Source organism: Centruroides vittatus, unplaced genomic scaffold (assembly GCF_030686945.1).
Source record: "Centruroides vittatus isolate TY-2023 unplaced genomic scaffold, ASM3068694v2 contig_2425, whole genome shotgun sequence".
Lineage (NCBI taxonomy): Eukaryota > Metazoa > Arthropoda > Arachnida > Scorpiones > Buthidae > Centruroides > Centruroides vittatus.
In genome coordinates this window covers 40,893-60,708 of record NW_027121527.1, presented here as the reverse complement: position 1 = coordinate 60,708, position 19,816 = coordinate 40,893, and the positions used below count along the sequence as shown (strand labels likewise).

The 19,816-nt window shown below is 33.5% G+C and overlaps 1 protein-coding gene across 1 annotated transcript in view; it reads right to left on the bottom strand.

Annotated features, from left to right (window-relative positions):
- shrb (charged multivesicular body protein shrub) overlaps positions 1–19,816 on the bottom strand; it is a 32,121-nt gene that overhangs the window by 10,316 nt on the left and 1,989 nt on the right. Inside the window, exons 2-3 of the mRNA XM_067265727.1 lie at positions 11,462–11,639; positions 3,603–3,717 (exon numbers count right to left, since the gene is read on the bottom strand). Of these exons, the coding sequence (XP_067121828.1) occupies positions 3,603–3,717; positions 11,462–11,639 (293 nt within the window). The remainder of the gene's footprint in view (positions 1–3,602; positions 3,718–11,461; positions 11,640–19,816) is intronic.

The following is a 19,816-nucleotide window of genomic DNA, read 5'->3' as shown; positions in this document are numbered from 1 at the left end:
TCTTTAAGAATAAATGATAATGGAGGAATACGGGAACACATTGCATCGGTTTTATCTTACAATATTTTTTAAAAGCAGAAAGGATTAAATTTAAAGTCAGATTGTAAATTACAAATGATCTTTTTCATTTGTGACTCTTTCCACACTTTGGGCACCAAAAGAGCCGTTTACTGAGCCCATCGTGGATACGACTAGCACACAAAGAGGAGATCGGGTGGCAAAGGAAGAGCCCAAACGCATCTGGAACAGACTGCCATACATAATTCATAATTTTAATAAATCTCTCGCTAGAATCAACTTAAATTATATGAAAATTATATATACAGTAGAACCTTGCCATACTCCAACTCACTACAAGCAATTTCAGATTTTCGCTATTATAAATCTGGAGAAAACAAAAGCCGTCAAGGGCTTTTCTCAACTTTCCTGGCATACAAATGGAAGGTTAAGGGAACTGGGAAAGAAGTCTAATTATTGTTTTCAATTATAATGTAATAGAAAATTTAAATTAAAGCTTAAAAACAGCCAATTCTTGCTCAAGATATGATGTAACTCCTTTTTTCTCATCCCTTGACTTTTAACAACTGAAATTAAATAGCATTAATGCCCAGCTACAAATAATCCTGTCACATTTCGAAATTTTTGGTTCAACTAGTCCCGAGATACAACACAAAATAGACAGCGACATGCAAACAATGTTAGGGTTTTTACATTTTTGGACTCCCGGCACATCAAAATATCAAGAAATGCAAAACCAGGATGGGATTAAATTTGACTTTGCCGTACTTTTCTTGTATTATATTCTGTAATAGCCAGTAAAGTAAAAAAAAAATGAATACATAAAATGCACTAAATCTTTGCCATTTTTAAGGCACAAAATCTTGCAGCATCTGCAAAGTAACACTTGTTTTGGGAAAGCATTACCATTGCTCTTTTCTGTTTTGCACTCAATATCAGGACGTGCATTAGTCTTTGGAGTTCTTGTCTAACACAATGCATTTGTGATATCGGCACTTCTCTTGTTTTCTTTTATGCTAATTTGTAAAAATGGCTCCAAAACAGGAGTGGCAATACCTCCAATAATCCTGAAGAAAGGCCAAAAAGTGCTTTGTTCAAAAAAGGTAAAAATTTTAGTTTGTAAACCATTTAATAAAGTTATTAAAATGGAATGGATATAACTAGGTTAAGGTTTTCTCTTAAAAAGCACTAATCTCGCTATTGGATCACATCTTTCTTAATTACATACAATAAACAGACACAGAGATTAGACAATTCACTTTATTCACCAATCTAACTATGCATTTCAGACTGGTAAGTATTTTTCCCATCCTTCCTTCGGGCTCACAGCTTCAGTGTGTAAGGCACTGTTGTGAATTCACCCCAAGAACATTGCAATGTGTGGAAAATAGAGAGAAATTTTAAAAATCTGTAATAAAATTTAAAAAGTAAAACGCCACATCTACTTGACTTAAATACCGGTTAACTTAATACACACTCACTTCGTTTAACCTTAATATCCGGTACTTCTTGATCGTCAAAACAAACGTTTTCGTCCTCTCCGAGGACTGCCTCAGGTTATTCGAACAAAAGAATAAATTAGAGCAGGATTCCAATTTTTTGAATTAATTTCTCGAGGAACTTTCAAAATATTCGAATATAATTTGACTATACGCGTGCGTCAGTCCGACTAAAACGTTTGTTTGGACGATCAAGAAGTACCAGATATTAAGGTTAAACGAAGTGAGTGTGTAAAAAGTAAATGAATTTCCTTATTGAAGAAAATCTGATAATACCAGAAGTTATAATAGATATGCTGAAACTAGGAATAAACTTTGATACCGCATTATATATATATAAATTCATCAGGAATCTTATCAGAGATTGATAAAATAATAAATACTTCAAGAATTAATAAAGAAGAAATACAAATTCTTAAGCGTAGTATCAAAAACAACCTTATAAGGATAACAACAGCAAATAAAGCAGAATGACTGCATTATTTGGGGTAAATAAAAGAACTAAACAATTATAATAAGTGTAAATTAACAAACAAGTTATTTAAACAGGCACAGTTTAACTCTAGTAAAAGCTGATAAAGCAGATCAAATAGTTATTGTTAATAAACAGTAAAAAGAATCTAATAAGGAGTTTATAGAATTACCAGACCAGCCAAAAGATGAAATTAAATGGTTGAATGACAAAATAAAAACAACTATATAAAAAGAAAGGAGCCTTTAAACAAGGTGAGAAACATAAAATGAGAACACAACAACTTAAAGTAAGACTGAAAATGCACAAAGAGGCTGATAAATGTTGAACAACCACCTTAGACACTAAAGACGGGAGCCTGAAAAGGCTTGGGAAAATACTTACCAATAGTTAAATTGACAAATAAAGTGAATTGTTTTAGTCGTGGTTTCTATTTATTGCAGATAATTAAGAAAGACGTGATAAAGATCGCTAGCCTCACTATTGGAAGACTTTAAAGTTTTAGAGTTAGCAGAAGAAAACACAGCTTCCAAGAACTTTTATAGTTTTCTTTATGATGTACAATGTCATGCTATTCATTGTTAATCTAGTGTTTCTTTGTCTTATATATAAAAAAACATATATGATAGGTATATGTTAGTATTATAAATACTTATATGGGATTCTTTAACTTTATACAAATTTCAGCTTATGCAAGAGGACTCAGAACATATTGGTCACATACCACAGGATTCTACCTTATTATATTTCTTATTTTATATAATAGCAATCAATTTTTCTTGTTTACAAATACAATTACCCAGACTAAGCTTACCAAGAACCGACAAACAGTATTTTTCCAGTATTATTTTAGTACCTAATGATATGTAAATCAGTAATATAGACTATAGTTCATCTGTCTTTTCACTAGTCAAGTTTAGTTTGAATATTGTTCGTTGTGAATGTCGGCTTAATTAGGATTGCATAATGGCACGAGGCAGAAAAATGGCGATATAAAATTATGATACTAAACCGATAGTAAACTCACAACGGATTTACAGGGGATTAGTTTATTCATCTTAGAAGCTATTTGTAAAATTTTTAAATATTGGATACCCTCTATTTATACCAGTGTTGCATCCCAGAGATGGTTTCATGAACAAATCTGGCACAGAATAAATCCATTTAGTCATCCATGACGAATATATGGGGTGTTCGGCTTAATGTGGAATGAGTATGTGGAGACCTGACAAACGCTTCAGATATGGAAATTAAATGGTATTCCTCCACAGACCTCAAATGAAAGCAACTTTAGCCAAACAAGACATGCCTCCAATTACACAATCTTGCATTAACCGAAAACTAACAATATAAAGCAACCGCTGGATATAAAACAGTGTATTGCATCTCTGTAGTTTCACTCCAGATTCCCCAAAATTTTGGTGAAAAATGTATCGCAGAATTGGCAATCGAGTGACAGGCTGTTTTCTATGTAACTTGGTTGTATTTTATGATGAATGTAAACAAACTAACTATCTCTAAAAGTCAGTCAAAAATTTAAATAAAAAACACTATTCCGAATAACTAAACTACAAAAGTCGATAATAAAACGAATCAAGTTTGAAATTCCTCACTTCATCCACGTCGTTTCCGAAACCGATAGGACTCGAAATCGCTTCGGATATCTCATTTGCGATATCTTGTTGTTCCTGTACTTCGTCCATGAGATCGTGAACTTTGTCGACGTCCCTGCAATATGATAAAAATAAATTAGCAATAAAAACTACTACATATAGACTGTAATATTTTAAACAATTACACAAAATAAAGCAATGTATTATCCAATTCATTTGCTAGATACTTAACAGATGCACTCGTGTGTTAGAAACAACTAAAAATTTAAAAGTGATTGAATAGTGAATTACTATACCATTCAAAACTAAGTTAATTGGCATGTCATTTAGTTTTGATTGAATTATTCTTAACAGGAGCACATAACAGAAAGACTAGTCCATAAATTGTACACTTTGTAAGGGATATTTTTATTGTATTGTTTCTTTACAGATTACAAATGGAAGTGCACTCTTGCAAACTTTATTCTACGATACAGAGACAGAGGCTAGAGGTCCGTAATGCAACCGATAAAAACTAGGCATCAGAAATTGCTATATAAACTAACTTTGAATATAAGAATAAAGATCAGAAAGTGGCTCCCGCTAGTTAAAAAAGAACAAGAGGCGATAAAACTTCTTCCAAAAACGGTCAGAAAGAATGTCCAGTTGTGGCAACCAAACTTGAACAAAGGAATGGAAGTCAGAGTGCCCAAGGGAGCATTATAGTTCGTTATAGTTCAATATAGTTATTACTTTTTTCAAAGAAAAGCAGAACACCGTAATCTCTCGTCGTTGCAGCCATCTAATATGTCGAGACAAGTTCGTAATAGAAAGAACACAGATAAATGCATACGATTCTGGTTCACGATCGGTCCGGCACGCCAACACTCTCGACAATCAAATAACTAGCTCCTAACACAAATCACTTTAGAGAAACAACATAGCAGAAAACGTGAAATATTCAAAAAGCCATACAAAGAAGTACGTTCACATGTGTATCATCATATTTCGCAAATAGAAAGAAGGGTAAAACAAACAACAGATGAGTTATGTGCATTCATCTGTCTCTAATTTAACAAAGTGTTTTTATCTTACAATCAATAAATCAGACTTGAATTTAACAAATTTTACACAAAAATATTTTGTGTCTATAAATTTGAATAGAGGAGAGACAACAGATTAAAAAAAAAACTCGAGATCTTACTTCAGTTGCGGAAGACCAATTACGAAAAAAGCCATTAAAAATGTATACGCCGGAACAAGGACACGAAAAATTGGCAAGTGACGTAAAGGCGTGGTCCACCAAGTTTGCCAAAATTACAATTACTTTACATCTACACCAATTGAATCAAATCAATCTTTGAATTACTTAATAAATTTTTTAAAAATTCTCTTTGAATGTTTAAATTTTCCCTATAATCGTCACTCCTTGAAGTAAATTTTGCAGGATAAAAATTAACCTAACGCTTAAATGTATCGCAAGTTGCTTTCAATCGACACATTTAATAAAGGAAAATTTAATTAAGAATATATTAACAGACACCCTCTACAGATCACATTTAAAATCGTTCGTCCCTAAGCGAGTCATTGAAAATGCAGTAAACTCGAAAGCTCATTTTCAATAGGGGAGTTTCAAACTAAACATTTTGAAGGATGCAAAATTTTTGATCCTCCTCTGTTGTGTATAACAATAACTTTGAAAAATTCTTCTCGTTTAACTAAGTATACAATAATTCACGGATCACCCTTGAAGTTCTGGGAAATTTACTAATATTTTCTGAGTTTATGCATGCAATTAGTAAAACAGGCTTATAAGAACAGATTTGTATGCCACTAATACCATTAAAAAAAGTCCAGGTAGACGATGTCTCGACCCCTCTTCTCATCATATACGATATACTTTTCGTGTCCTCCCTCCACCCTTAAACTGTGCACAGTATTAATAGACGATCCCTAAATGAGTTGAGCAGAAGTAAATAGGGAAAGTTGCTTGAAAGTAATGTATGCATTGATGAAAATTAAATTTATCTAGTTTGCTTTACTTTGATTCAAGTTACTTTCTCAGAACGAAATTATTTACAAAAGTCCAGCATTTATGAGCTTTATAACTAGCATTAAATGAAATGAAAGAAGGAGAAAAATTCACAATCTAACAGCCCAAAAGTATTAATTTACTAAACATTTTCATTCCAAAATGTATCAGAGTTAAATTTTACACTTCGGGAGCTTCCTAAAGTCAAAACATATCAGAATATAAATTCTTATCTAATAGTTTAATTTTCTCAAAGTGTCTCCCAAAGCAAAATGCTACCATTTTAAAATTACTCTATGTTAGTTATTGTTGAGGTGAATGCGCCTCGGTCTTTTCCTGCAGCACATCGCTGCATACGTTTGTTGCCTTTTCACAACGGTCGTCAAAAAGGGTCGTGTGCAGTTTCGATCTCACCTTTTCTTGTTCTGTTGTAGACTTTGAACTTTTATAGAGAGACATTTCTTTTTGGCATTAAATCAGCTTGTTAATGTTAAACGTAGCAGCTTTTTTCTTTCTAATACAGCTTGACAATTATTATGCGAGACATATACGACATTAACCAATCGACAGAGTGAACAAAGTTTCTTCTCTTATCCACATTTGACATGTGTCTGTCTACTAGGAAGCACCGTAAACAAAAATGTTGACTAACAGAAAAAGCACGTTGCGTTCTGTAGTACATGGTGGCAAACATTGTTGCACGATAACGGATTTCAACTTTGCACACTGCAGAACAAAGCCTCTGTCGAGGAGTTGCCATTTTATTTATGGCACTTTCTACAAAAAACATTTAAATGAAGATGGTAGACGAAATTGATGATTATTCTATCTATTGTACGTTGCATACTTCGTTAATAATTAGTATAATTACAATAATTTAAAATGGTAGCATTCTTTTTGAAAGGTCCTGTATATGTACAGGTATGCACCGCTTAATGACAGACCACACACAAGATAACAGAACTGAAAAATTTTCTACCCTCCTGTACCTTTCTTCTGTTAAGTATTCATGTATCTAAACATATGTAGATCATTGCATTCCATGTACAGTCAAACCTGTTTTTATGCGCTCTTTTTATGTGCGATTTTTATTTGTGCGATTTTTTTAATGCAAATTTTTAATTTGTGCGGTATAGTTGGCGACTAGTCTCGTGCGATTCGTCATGTCTCACGTTGACTTATTATAGCTAAATAAACTTATTATAGCACAAATGCACTTATTATAGTAATATTATTGCTGATGAATATGCGAAAAATGAAATAATTTACTTTTTAAGTCAACAAAACACCACCTGGACAAAAATATGTAAAACAGACGATAGACCAGACGATGCAGTCAAGTGCTGACATCTGTTTGTCAATAAATTCTATTTCGTACGGTTTTGAGTTATTTTCTATGTGAGACTTTTTTTATGCGGTCCCTGTTGACCGCATAAAAAAATTATTTTTTTTAATTGTGTTGCGAAAACTATTATTTACAGCCATTCGTGAAGTTTCGTGAGATTTTATTTTTTTTAATGCGGTCCCTATCCCCCGCATAAAAACAGGTTTGACTGTATTCCAATTATTTCAGCGAGATGTCAGCACAGTGATAAAACTCGTTCCATATTTTAGCTCGCTTGCAGGGCCATCTCAAAACACTTACAAAATTTCGTTAGCGAGGTTAAGAAGCGCTAACTTTTTGCTAAGAGAACAAGCGAAGATGGCGGTGCCACGTTTGACTGTTTTAATTGAACTAAATAATCAAAATTTTTTTTAAAATATTGATGAAAGAACTTATGAAAATTTTCAAACAAGTAAAAATAAATATATTTTAACTTTTGTCTATCTGAATGAGTATGACAGGCGTAATTTTTCGTCTTCGTATGTCAGATACGTAAACTGAATTTCTTACTTATCTTATTTGTATCTTGATTTTAGATATCAAGTAATAATATAATAATTAGCAATTGTAGAATTTCGTCGAATGGCAATTATGTAAAAATAAATTTTAAGGGAACCACCATTTAATCACTTCGTGATCCAGAATACAAACTTTCTTGACGACCGATCTTTCTTTGTAGGCTACTTGGTCATCAGAAGATTTTATAATTAGCATTATATAACCCAATGTCGAAACTTTCAGTAAAACCATTACATAAATTTTATTTATTACTACCTATATTTTATAATGCAATCTATGGCATTATAAAATATTAGGTAATAATCAGTAATTAATTATTTACCGAGTATAATTTTGTTTTAAAACTAGTAAATGCTTCATATTTTCATTAGGAACAGCAACCAATATCAAAAATTATTTTAAAGAACTCCAGACATCATTCAGTGCAGCTGACCTAGGCTTGCGTGAAGGCACAGACATTCTTAATTGGAGACAAATAAAGTTATGGAAAGTATTTTCTGAAAATAATGGAACTTTCGGTAAGTACATTTAATCTGAAAAATAATTAATTGATAACTTGTATGCAAGTATAATGAAATTGTATGACATTGTTTTTAGAATGTGGAGAACAAATTCTCATTATTGATGACAATCATACTGATCTACAAGAAAACTCTGTTGTGGTCAGCTCTCCAGGTCCTTCAAAAAGAATGGATAATAAAAGTAAAGGTAATTGTGATGGGTATACATGATTTCAAATATTTACCAAAGTAACAGATCTTGCAAATTAATTTAAATATTTGCTTGCAGCGGAATGGACTGATGCAGCAGTAAAACTGTTAATAGCAACTAGAATAGATTTGGAAGACGACTTTCAAAAATCTCAAGTAAAAACAAAGCTCTGGGCTAAAATAGCAGATAAATTATGCAAAGAGGGTTTTGCATTTACAGGTTCAGATTGTGACCACAAGTGGAGAAATCTCATAATTACATACAGAAAAAACGTTGATAAAAGCAAAACGTCTGGAGAAGGCAAAATACGATGGGAATATTTTAAAGAATTGCATGAAACTTTTGGTAGGAATATTGACACAAATCCGCCAATTAATTATATGAAATCTTCATCAAAAATTAATTCCAAAAGCATAGATTTTATGAATGAATGTACTCAAGGTGTGCTAACTGAAATTACCTGTGCCCAAAACAGAGATTGTCAGTATTACAAGTACTGAAAATTCGACAGTTCCAGTAAATTCAGCTCCCGTGGCCACTCAAACCTCTTGTACACAGTTATTGAATAATGAAAATGATTGTATAGCTAGTCTGAAAGAAAAAGATGAAAGTGAATTAATTCAAAGTAGAAAAAGAAATCGGAATGAGCCACCATTGTGGTATGTTGAAGATATGAAATGCAGAGATAGGAAGAGAGAGGAGAGAGAAAAAAAGGAAAATGAAAGATGGCAGGAACATAAGGAATTGGAGACTAGGAAAATACAGGTTTTGGAAAAACTAGTTGGATTATTACAAAATGTACCAAAAACAAATTGCAAATAAAAGTTTTATTAATTTGAATGTTTTTTTTGCTTAAAACTAATGTTGATATAAATCATTTGTACATTTTTTCTTAAGAGAATAATGTGAATTTAATTTAATGTAAGTAGACCACAAGTGTTATTAATAAGACATTACACAAAAATTTAGCTAATTCTTAAAACAATTCTAACCAAAAAAGGGATTAAATGTTTTATAACAATTAGTTATCTGAATAAATATAAACTATTACAAGAAAATATGATTATTTTTGTCTGATTTGCGGTAAAAAGATATTATACACACACTAAATTAAAAAGGTAATCTGCAATTTGATCCCTTTTATATGCACCACTGGCATTCTTATCAATATTTGCACCAGACTGTTCTGTACCGTGGCAAGAAAGTAAATCCAGTTGATCATATACGTCAGATGAAAAATCATTATGCATAATACATAGGTTACTGTAGAACGCAGGCAGCTACAATCACATCTGGAACAAATTCCCTTCTTCGTACATAGATGTAAATTAGCTTCCGAAATCGTCCAAACAGATGCGCAAAGGTTTGTTCTATTACGACTCGTGTAGAACTCAGACTTTTATTGAAGAACTTCTGCTTTCTTGTTAAATGACCATTGTTTTTATATGGTGTCATTATTGTTCAATGGGTAGGCACAGTCACCAAGAATGTGGCAGTCTGAAGGGATAAAATCCTCTCTCTCTTCCATATTTTTAAATAATGGACTGTTTCTAAAAACTCTAGCATCATTTGCAGAGCCTGGCCAACCTGCATAAATGTCCAAAAATTTCAACTCATGATCACATACAGCCTGTAGGATTACACTAGGATAACCTTTTCTATTTATATGATCATTTTTTTCTTCTTTATTCACAGAAAAGGCAGTATGGGTGCCATCGATGCAACAGATTGTTCCTGGAAATGGTTTCACTCTAAGTTTCTCAAATCCTTGTCTTATCCTCTCAATCTCAAAACCCTGTGGCATCCTAATGACTGAGTTTGACAAAGCACAGATTGATGTACAGAATTTTGTAAATTCTCTGTGGCCACTAGCAAATCCTAACCCGAAGCGGTCACATACACCACGGTAGCTCTCCTGGTTTCCCATAAACCAGAGAAAATAAAACAGATGCTTCCTTAGGAATTCGTGCTTTTCTCCTTGCCGGTTCCTGTGGCAGCATAGATAGCAAAATCTAAAAAAACAATAATGCCAAAGTTAGTATTGTAAATCTATAAAATTTAAAATAGTATGAAATATGTACAGGAGTCCAGGAAATTTTGTTTTGTTATGCAGTCAAAATAACATATTCGAATGGTGGTATTTGTCATTTATCATTATCGGTTCTTTGTTATTTTTTTAATCAATTCATTAACACCTGTCCTCAAATTGAGTGTAAATTTGAGCGACAGAGATAGTTAAAATATTTTAAAAATATTTTAACTATCATTATTAGATTAAAATTAAACCAAAATAAATATATCTTTTGTCACTCACCTCGGCGGTGCTTCTTGTTAGACGAAAATGGCTTTTGAAAATATCGTCGCTGTATCTTGGCATGATGTCATGCATGTAGCCAGATATTTTATATCTATCTTCCCTATATTCGTTAGAATCGATGGCTGCTATTAATGATGAGTCTTCTGGCTCATCATAGTCATTTTTGAAAAACTTCGAGTTTGGATTTACAACAGATTCAGAACAAATACTTAAAACATTTAGAACAGATGCAGTGAAAATGCCATCCATTTTAGTTAGCGGAATGTTCGCTGTTGTGTTCCTTCTAACACATCAGCAGGAAGTTAAATATTTCACATATCCGCTAGCGGATAGCAAGCGCTACGCTGAATAACAAAAAACGTGGATTACAATTGTTACGTTTAGCCTATAGACCAGGGGCGGCCAACTTTTGTGCACATAAGATCTACTTTTTATCGTAAAAATGTGTCGCGATCGACTTGTTGTCATAGGCATAGTCTAAGTGAGGAGGGGGAAGTGTGAAATACATACTATGTTTATACACTGTTTCAGTACAAAGTGCACTCATTGCTTATGAGTCAAGTCATAACTGCATGCATACAGTTGTGTTCGGTTACAAATATAATATATTAAGTCAAGACATCGCTAGCGATCGACCAAAATTTGCTTGGCGATCGACCGGTCGATCGCGATCGACTTGTTGGCCACCCCTGCTATAGACTATACTACGTAAGTTTTGTCCGAGTACACTACGATGTTTGCTTTATAAAATTGTTTAACGATGTATTTCTCAGAATGCATCCCTGTCATTAAATGCCCATATCTGTAGTTTACATTCACAAGTTTCTATATTGAGTCAGATGTTTAAAATTATTATAAAATGTGTGTAAAGAATGTAAAAAAGTACATTTTTTTGTAACAAATTCAGTTTTACGTACATGTCCGAATGAGTACCCTTCAGAGCTTTGGCTGCTATGCCCATGATTTTTAGCACTTCCGTATTCGTGTTGGCATTTTCAAGAGCCTCACGCTGGAATTCGATGGTAGTCAGAGTGCCGTCGATCTGTCCCAGCTGTTTCTCGTAACGTTTCTTCCTCTTCAGAGCCTGTATGGCAACTGAAATACAAAAAATACTTTATTGTCATCTTCCTTAAGAACCAAAATATCTGAAAATAATATTCATTTTTTAATAAAACAGGTTTTTTCTTCTTAATTTAAATTTAAGGGCATTCAACTTTAAGATACAACTATCCAAATCTTACTATTTGCCATTAATTTTTACTTACTTTAAACAGTTATTTTAGGAACGAACAAGGAATATTTCCATTTTTACAAACAAGTAAGATCATCGCTATATCAAAGCCATAGATAAAAAGCCAAATTAAAAGTAGAATGCTTAAAAGAAATTGGTTCTCGGCTTTAAATTTTGTTAAAACAAATGAATTTAGAAAGCTCTCTCTGTAACAACAAATGATAAAGTATTGTGAGGAAGCAGCCACATCAACACTTACTACTACGAAACATTTAACATTTTAGCACATCACCACCACAAAGAAATAGGAAATTACGGTATTTTGATCATTCGTATATATTGATATTGATTTATGGTGTTAGTTTGTGTTGTACTTTCACGACAGCAATTCACTGCAAAAGTAATCAAACGTAGCTTCACTCGTATGTTTTCTTCTTGGTTCCCTTAAAAAAACAAATTGGGCTTGATTGTATTGGGTTGTAATATTAATAAACCATTTATTATTACAAACATTCACTTATATACCAGGTGTATAAGCTTAAATCCACTGTTTGCTAATAGATAGCGTGAGCGAGCGTATTAAGCTACCATGGAGATGCCATACTTGTTTTTTTGATGATTTTCACATTTGTCAACATTAATCAGTGTGCATCAGCAGCAATTTCATACAACACACATTTTTCCTTTGGTAATCATGTCTAGTTTTGTGCCAGAAAAAGAGCATATGCGGCAAGCCCTGCTTTTCTGCTTCAATTTGAAGAAATCGGCTGCCGAAGCACATCGATTGCTTGTGCAGGCCTAAGGCGACAGTTCTTTATCGGAAACCACGTGCAGAGATTGGTTTCGTCGGTTCAAAGACGGCAATTTCGACCTGAGCGACAAGAAGTGTGAAAATCGACCCAGGAAGGTTGAGGACCATCAATTGCAGGCTCTTTTGGACGAGGACAATACCCAATTGCAAAAAGATGCTTGCCGAGCAATTGGGTATTACTAACCAGCCATTTCCATGCGTCTACGTGCCATGGGAAAAATTCAGAAGATTGGAAAGTGGGTGCTGCATGAATTGAACAATAGGCAGATAAAGCAACGCCAAAACACATGCGAAATCTTGCTTGCCAGACAAAAAAGAAAGCCGTTTCTGCAGATTGTAACAGGCGATGAAAAGCAGATATATTTCGAGAATCCTAAATGCAAGAAATTGTAGGTTGATCCAGGCAAACCATCAACATTTTCCCCAAGACCAAATCGCTTCGGATGGAAGACAATGCTGTGCATTTGGTGGGATCAGCAGGGTATCGTCTACTATGAGCTGTTGAAACCTGGTGAAACTGTTGATGCCCACCACTACCAACAACAACTGATCAAATTGCACCGTCTCTGTGTGAAAAAAGGCTGGATTATCAGCAAAGACAACAAGCTGATTTTTCTCGACGACAACACACCATCGCACGCATCAACATTGGTCTGAAACTACTTGGAGACACTCGACTGGGAGGTGCTACCCCATCCTGCTTACTCACCAGACCTGGCCCCTTCCGACTATCACCTGTTTTCATTGATGGGCCACACACTCGCCAAGCGGCACTTTGATTCTTACAAAGACATCCAAAAATGGCTTTCTATGAAAAAAGCATGTGTTTTTCTGACTAAAAAGCAGCAGATTTAAGCTTATACACCTGATATACTGTGGCCACAGTATATCAGTTCAGAAACAAGTCAAATCATTTTATTGTCGTCGTCTCAACCTACCGACAATATATCATTCCGTATATATCGCTCGTGTATGAACAACCATCCACTATGATAGACAGTAGTGACACATCCCCTGTACACCTTCCCTTTTAAATGACAGGATGCAAGTTTTGTCAAAAATCGTAAAACTTTTCATAAGTAAAAAAAGGTACGCTCCATGAAATGGTCATCAAGTTCTCACTTTCAGTTACACACCTATCAAAAAATGTAGTGATTTACATAGCCATGTCTGAGCAGAGTGGAAGCTCGTGTCGGCGAGAACAATGCTATATTTGAACATTTAGACCAAACCGTGCTTAAAATTGGCACAAAATAGATTATGCCAGAATAATTTATGTACACAAACCTATCATGTAGCATCAATTACACATGATTATTGGTGCCAAGATTTTTGTCCATGTCAATGGTTCTTAATGAGGTATTTTCTTAGTTTTATGGTATTTTTCTCCATGCACCATACTTTCAAAAACCTTTTACGGTTGATGCAGGTATTTGCAAACAAAATTTTTTTTTGCATTAATCCACATCATTTTTACATTCCATGTAAAAATTCCCACTTCCAGTCGGTATCACAAGCTGAAAACAAACATCACCATTTGATAGAGCATACCTGATTCACTAATCAAAACTTTTTGGATTTTTGACATAACTTTCTATCCTTCATTTTAAAACGGACATACAAAGGGCCGCATCACCCCGTACGGTAAAAACAATCAAAAACGTTATAATTTGCCAAGAGATATATATTCGACTGGATTTTCAGTTCATTTAAATCTATGCTTGCGGAAAAGTAACATTCCCAACTTAATTTTACAGTTAAGGCCTTCTTAAGTTTCATTTTATTTTATTGTATTTAAAAATTAAAGCACGACCGACAAATCACCTTGACGTTTGTTAAACCCACAAATAAAAAAACCCTATATTTTAATATTAAAAAAATATAAATTTCAGTATATATGTTATTACAATTCATAGAACATATCTTTGCAAATGCTGCTTTACACAATTTCTCTATGACAGTCGCATTCTCACATCTGTGCCACCTACCTAATAATTTTTAATACAGGTACTCCTCACTTTACGACAGAGTTCTGTTCCGACGAATACATCGTTAAGCGAATTGGTCGATAAGCGAGGAGCTTGCGCCGGAAATATAGGATTGTTGTAAAATTATCCAAATTATGCAACAAACTTCAAATTCATTCATAAAAAGACTATTATAGTATGTGCAAGCCTATTATAGTACGTTTAGTGTGCATATCACCATTTGCCACTGACCGAAGCTCAAGCTGAGAAAGGGGATTCCCCTAATTGCAGGTCAAAACTCGATTGGTCGTAAGTGCGAGTGGTCGTTAAGCAGATAGGTTGTAAAGTGAGGAGTACCTGTATATTAAAATTAGGTAAGATTAAATTAATTTTCATAAATACTAGACATTGGTAGATAAAAAAGGATTAAGAAAAATTATTCCTAATAGATTTAATATTCTAACTTATCCTTTGTATCTTCTGCAATAGACAACGTTTCAAACATGTTGCATCACTTTGTTATCCCTGTGTAACAAATAAGTCGCCATCTCAAAAATAAGTACTGTACATTGAATATTAATTGCTTAGAGTTATTGAAGCTATGTGATAAGGATATTATGATACAATTTAAATTACAATTGTAAAATGGCAACTTTAAATTCTACCACCACCAGAGAACAACCGCGAGAATGGCCTCAAAATAAAGATCGAGTCTACCGAGTAACACTGTCATTCCTGTGGGATTAGAAAGACGATTGTGAAGAACTTTGTTTCTTCTACATGTTTATTTTAAATAAATTAACCATCCCCCTGGTTTATTTTTAATAGAGAACAGATATTAAATAAGCACAAATCAAAACACAACTTGTGGTACTCTCGAGCCTCCCGGATCGTCGAGGGCATCTACTTGTCATAAAAACATACGAATGTAAAAAGCTTTTAAGTCCGTTCCAAATTCCGAACATCTGCTGTCCATCAGACGTGTTCCAAGTCGAAATTCCAGAATAATTCTCCAACAAATACTAATATACTTTGATATAAAAATAAATTTTTCCAATAGCAATATTTACTAATGTTTCCCAAGGGGAGGATCAGGGATGCATTTCGTGGATTTTACACTTATTCTGAGGCACCGAAATGTATCCTCCGCAAAGCTGTAGATTTCACTCGTGTTTTATTCGAGGAAATCGCAATTTCGGGTTGTGTCAAAGGATTGCCTTTGGATCCAGGAAAAAATCGGTAGCATATTTTAATATTTCAACCGAAATTCGACATACATCAAATGTTCAAGAGTCGGCAAGTGGTAGGAATTAACACAGTAGCAAAGCACACACTCACAGATTCTATACTTGTAGGTTTGTTTGAAGCTAGACAAACTGTCAAATTACTGGGCTAAAATATGGCTAAGTTCATAATTAGATATATAATAATACCACATATCTCTACTCAAATTACTTTGTATATAATTATTACAGCCTGACCATTTGCAGATTGTCTGACTTAACTCCGAAAACCAAATTTTGATTAAAAAAAATAAACTTTAGATTATAAATTAATTTCTCACCACAAATTAATGACTTTCAGGCTATTATTTTCAGTCAAGTAATGTACTTATATTTACTTACAATTTGTAACCATTATCAACAAACTGATAAAAGACCAACGATAAGATAACAAAGTTCAAAAAACGCGATAATGTAGTTCTTCGGATAAAAGTTAATACAAATTTAATTAAGTATTCAATTAATGCATTTTAAGAGAAGTTTAGTATAAATTATAACTTTATGTGTCCGAAACAGAAGTTGAAATAAAAACAGGATAAAATTTTCAAATAACTTCAATGGAGGGTCATGCAGTAGGAAAACAAATTTTGACGGATCGGTGGATGACTATTTGGGTCACGAAAGGTCAAGAAGAATTTTCAGGCAGAAAATTGCCTTTATTTCCAGCAATAATTCTTTCATTCTTGAAATTTCTTCAGAATCCGTATCATAAACCTTTGATAGCACATACCTCGACCCTATTCGATTACTAATTCCAAAACAAACTGCCGGATTACTCGCCGGGCAGTAAGGAGTCTAATTTAACAATCAGATTGATACAAATAATCGGGCAGTTTGTTTGAATATCAAACATTTTAATGCCAGAGATTTTCAGAAACTTATCGGTAAATTTTATAACGTGCAAAACTATAAACTTTAATACTCAATGCCGACCGTGAAAAACACACCTCTAGACATTATAGATATTCCTACGATCCAGAAAATAATTAGCTAAATTAATTCTTTTATTCTGGTTGACGTAATCGCACATTGCTAGTTTTGAACGACAGATCTGACGAGAAACAATAAATATCTATTGTAATCTCTCATGTTCACTTTGTATAGATTCTGATGGGAATTACGGGGCCAAAAGGAGTTTAAATCAGAATAAAGCCGACTCTTAACGGATTCAAGCATTACATTTTCTTCCGATATCTCAGAGTCATCTAATCAGAGTTAGGTAACGCAGTTTACCTAACTCGGATTAGATGACTCTGAGATTAGAACAGACTTAAAGCAGTTTGTGAAAGCACGTTCATTGTAATTTATCAATAGTTACACACAGAAGTGTAATTGAACTATGTTACATTACCGCTCTTTATCATCACGATTCATTCTGTCACCAAGGATTTCCCCACTTGATTTAAATGAATCATTCGCCACAATGTCAGACAAGTTAAATGACAATTTCTTCCGCAAACATATATGTTTAGCGTAGGCAATTTGTCGAAGAATATTTGAAAAAGCTTTCAAATTCTTATTAAAGAAGAACTGCCATTGGAAACGACGTCAGACGAGTTTCAAAATCTCTTAGTACACTCTGATATATAAAACTTTCAATAAGAAAATTTTTATAACTTAATGTGCTAAGGAAGAGAAAGCAAATAAAAATGAAAGCATGCACGTAAAAACTTCTTTTAACAAAACAACATACACTAAATTATTTTTAAAAAAACAATTACAGGAAGCAGCTACAGAATCAAACTGAAAAACAGGGACACAGATTTATCTAAACTTTACCTTGAACTTTACACATGAACAATAGAGGACGATGCAGCTAAGCAAATGTCAATAAACAAACAAAACCAATTCGGAAATAAACAAGGCGTACTTTAACTTATTCGCCTATAGTCGGCCTAATTATGGAAAAAAAACCCATTTGACAAGCAATTTATCGTAGAAGACTTTATATTTCTACACCATACAATGGAAACTTTACCTATACGTAGACAAAATTTCTTAAATACTTTAATAATTAGAATTAATTTGGTAAAATTGAGTTCAAACACAACTCTCACAAGTGAAATATATTTCCAAGTTTAACTTCCAAAACCAAGCAGACCTTTGCATCTAGAAAAATGATTAAATTTATGTATATGTAGATATACCAATGGTTTTCCAGCACATTAATGCAGGTAGAATTATAAGAGAAGGCAAAAAAATGTAACAAGTTTTATTCTTTGAATTGCCAAATAGTACTGCACGTAGCATGCATTCAAACCGTCTGCATCGCGATTGTCGTCAATCTTTCTTCACGATTTTTAAGTCATTTTATTTACCATAGCTTCGAAAAAAAACAAACACTGGACATTTAATTATGGTAAAACCTGTTCAAAACCAAAGCAAAAGTATTCGTTACCATGTAATTCTGGTTTACACAGGTAATACATGCTTAAGTTTCTAGCAATGCACGATGCTTTAGAGCAGGGGTGGCCAACAAGTTGATCGCGATCGACCGGGTCGATCGCCAAGCCAATTTTGGTCGATCGCTAGCGATGTCTTGACTTAATGTATTATATTTGTAACCGAACGCAACTGTATGCATGAAGTTATGACTCAACTCATAAGCAGTGAGTGCACTTCGTACTGAAACAGTGTATAAACATAGTATGTACAGTAGAGAGTCGAAAATCGGCACCCTGGTAATCGGAATCGCCCGATAATCGGCACGATTTTCAGTCTGACTGTGTCGTGCTGAATCAAACGTTTTTGATACTAAATTTACTTCTAAAGTATAATTTTCATGTTTTTATATTCTTCAATATATTTATTTTGTTTGTACAAAATGCAGAAATAATTTTTAACGATACGATAGCCTCGATTATTATTATAAAAATTTTCGTTAGGCTTAAAATCGACGAAAATTCAACACGAAGCGACACGCAACAGAGAAAAATTTGAACATCGGACAGGTTAATATATTTTTTCGTACATAGACCGTAATCGGAACAAATCCCTAATCTGAACAACCCCAGTCCCCAATTGATGCCGATTTTCGACTCTCTACTGTATTTCACACTTCCCCCTCCCCATTTAGACTATGCCTATGACAACAAGTCGATTGTGACACATTTTTACGATAAAAAGTAGATCTTATGTGCACAAAAGTTGGCCACCCCTGCTTTAGAGATGTGGCAGACATGATCAGTAGTCTAAAGAGCTATTGAATTATTGGTTATGTCCAACTTAAATCTCTTACATAAATAAACATTGAACCTACTCTTTACCTATAAACTCGAAAGCAAAAAAAAATTTTGACTTGGAAGATCAACTAAACTTGATAAATTTTAGTTTCTCTCTCATCTAAGTAGCATTTTATTATTAAATTTAGCATGTAATAATGCAATTGTGTAAGAAAAACACTTTAAATGTGGATTGAATATCTCAATCATAAAATATCCCATCGAGTACACAAATCTACTATTGTAATTTTCTTTATACAAGTTTAATGTGTTTTTAATAATCCGTAATCGGAACGGCAAGTTCTACGGTCTTCGTGCAATGCATTAATTTAAATATTCTCCGACGAGACTCTCTACGACTTTCCTCTCTTAAAATTAAAATCAAAAATTAGAAATTAAATATCGAACATTTTGCAAGAAAAACTTAAATAATTTAAATAAAAGTGTAATATAATTAAACTTGTCAATACGCTCTAAGATCCGCCAGACTTCTTAGCTAAAATGAAGTCTACGAACGTTTCGTGCTTAGGAGGGCACTTAATATTAAATTCGGAAACACCGTAACCATTTACACATGCAGTATTCTATAATTGTAGAATTAAAACATGCAAAAATCAAACAAACTAATACCGCTAACCATTAAATAACAACAGGTATGATTATGTATCATTCACTATGATGATGCAGTCTGCTTTCAGATGGCTGTGCAGACAATACCGATTTACAATCAAGTACAGACTCGTCTTAGATTTGGCTGTA